Below are 1,882 nucleotides of genomic sequence, written 5' to 3'. Positions count from 1 at the left end.
ACCAAACCTTTGTTCCTCATTTTTATTTTGCATCTCATTCTTTCTCCTCATCTTTCAGAAGAACAAGAACACAAAGTTGAACCAAACGCTACAGAAACACAAAAGAAGAAGAAGAAGAAGAAGAAGACTCTTTCGCGATCAAGATCTCTCTTATTCATTAAGAAAACGCCTGATCGTTGTTAGTACTCGTTGGTCTTCCTAAATGGTGAAGTCTGAGCACAAGATCCAGTCAGGGACATCAAAGGCAATGGCAGCAACCTCATCAGTAGCAGCAATCAAGAAGAAGTACAAGGGAGTGAGAATGAGAAGTTGGGGTTCGTGGGTTTCAGAGATAAGAGCACCAAATCAGAAAACCAGAATATGGTTAGGATCTTATTCTACTCCTGAAGCTGCTGCAAGAGCCTATGATGCGGCACTTTTATGCCTTAAGGGCTCTTCAGCCAATCTCAACTTCCCTATCACATCTTCTCATTATATTCCTGATACTGTTATGTCCCCTAAGTCCATTCAAAGAGTGGCTGCGGCTGCTGCTAATAGTTTTGTGGAGAATGCCACCACCACCACGAAAGCAACAACAACCACCAACACCTCCTACACATCCCCGGCCACCACACCATCAGCATCATCACCACCTCTTCCCTCTTTCTTTTCCTCATCTCCCTCACCGTCATCATCAATGTCTTCCTCATTTTCTGATCAACTTGATGACGATGTGTCACTAATGCAATCTTTTGGGAGCTACAGTGAACCAATTCCTATGCTAGACAACTCATGGTACAACTTTGAAGACCTGCAATCACCCAAATTTCTCGATCAAATGTTCAATCCACCCATGATGATGATGGATGATTTTTATGAAGGTGATATTCGTCTATGGAGCTTTGCAGAATAGTAGTAGTAGTTCAAAATATCATCAAATCAATCTAAAGATTTTTAATGCAACCCATTTAATTCTTCTTGTCCATTAATTCATAAAAATTTATATTGATTATTCTTCAATCTTCATCTTCTGCTGTTGCTTCAAGACATTACTGACAAAGTGACCTACAAGTTCATATGCTAGCGTTTGATTCAGGAAAAGACTCACATGGGGCACGAGACATTTTTTTGGACTCTTTCATGTGGGTTTCTATATATATAAATATTGAAATTTTTAATGTACTATCAAATTATTCATAAGTGTGCTATATCCAATGTTTTTACATTGTAATTTAATAAGATTAAAGGTGGGAAAATTATTTTTAATTTCAATAATTAATTCCTCTTCTTCTATAAGCTATAGGGATATCAAGTATCAACATCACATGGATGCCATTAATATTCTATTTATTTAATTTTTTTAAATGTAATTACAGCTGCATGCCACTTTGGAGAATGAAAAACTTGAAACTTGAGAGTTCATTTTGCTAGGTGAATTTGCATCAGATCATCAATGCTTGTATCAGAGCAAACAAATTGGGTATGGAAACTTGAAGCCATCTGTGCAATTAATTAAAAGGGTCATTTTGATTATATAATTAATCTCTACAGTTCAATACTAACAGGTAAATCTAAGAAAGATTAGCTGTTGGGTATAGTGCATGTCATGTTCCTCTCAATCAGGAACTCATCACTTTCAATCGAGAGTCAACCTTGCACTGTATATGGCGATCTTTACACAGCAAAATAACATCAGAAATCAATAAATTCTCATCCATACCTCGCACATTGCATACTTTATATTTGCAAGGAAAAAAAAAATACTAGTAAGTATAATAACAATGGGTGTCCGTAAATCGTCCAAAGTTTTAATTTTGTTTAATACAATAAAAATATAATGAGGTGAATAATAATTAATGGGCTAGACCGTGAATGGTAATCTTAGAATAAGAATGTTAAATTA

At 35.8% G+C, this 1,882-nt stretch overlaps 1 protein-coding gene across 1 annotated transcript; it reads left to right on the top strand.

Annotated features, from left to right (window-relative positions):
* On the top strand, window positions 1–1,275 carry LOC110650208 (ethylene-responsive transcription factor ERF014-like). Its single transcript, XM_021805058.2, has one exon. It carries the CDS (start codon window positions 203–205, stop codon window positions 890–892), a length of 690 nt encoding a protein of 229 aa, XP_021660750.2. The 5' UTR covers window positions 1–202; the 3' UTR covers window positions 893–1,275.
* Window positions 1,276–1,882: the final 607 nt, after the last annotated feature.

The sequence above is a fragment of the Hevea brasiliensis genome, chromosome 12 (assembly GCF_030052815.1).
Source record: "Hevea brasiliensis isolate MT/VB/25A 57/8 chromosome 12, ASM3005281v1, whole genome shotgun sequence".
NCBI classification, from domain to species: Eukaryota; Viridiplantae; Streptophyta; class Magnoliopsida; order Malpighiales; family Euphorbiaceae; genus Hevea; species Hevea brasiliensis.
The sequence above is the reverse complement of the archived record's forward strand: the minus strand, read 5'-3'. Positions and strand labels throughout refer to the sequence as shown.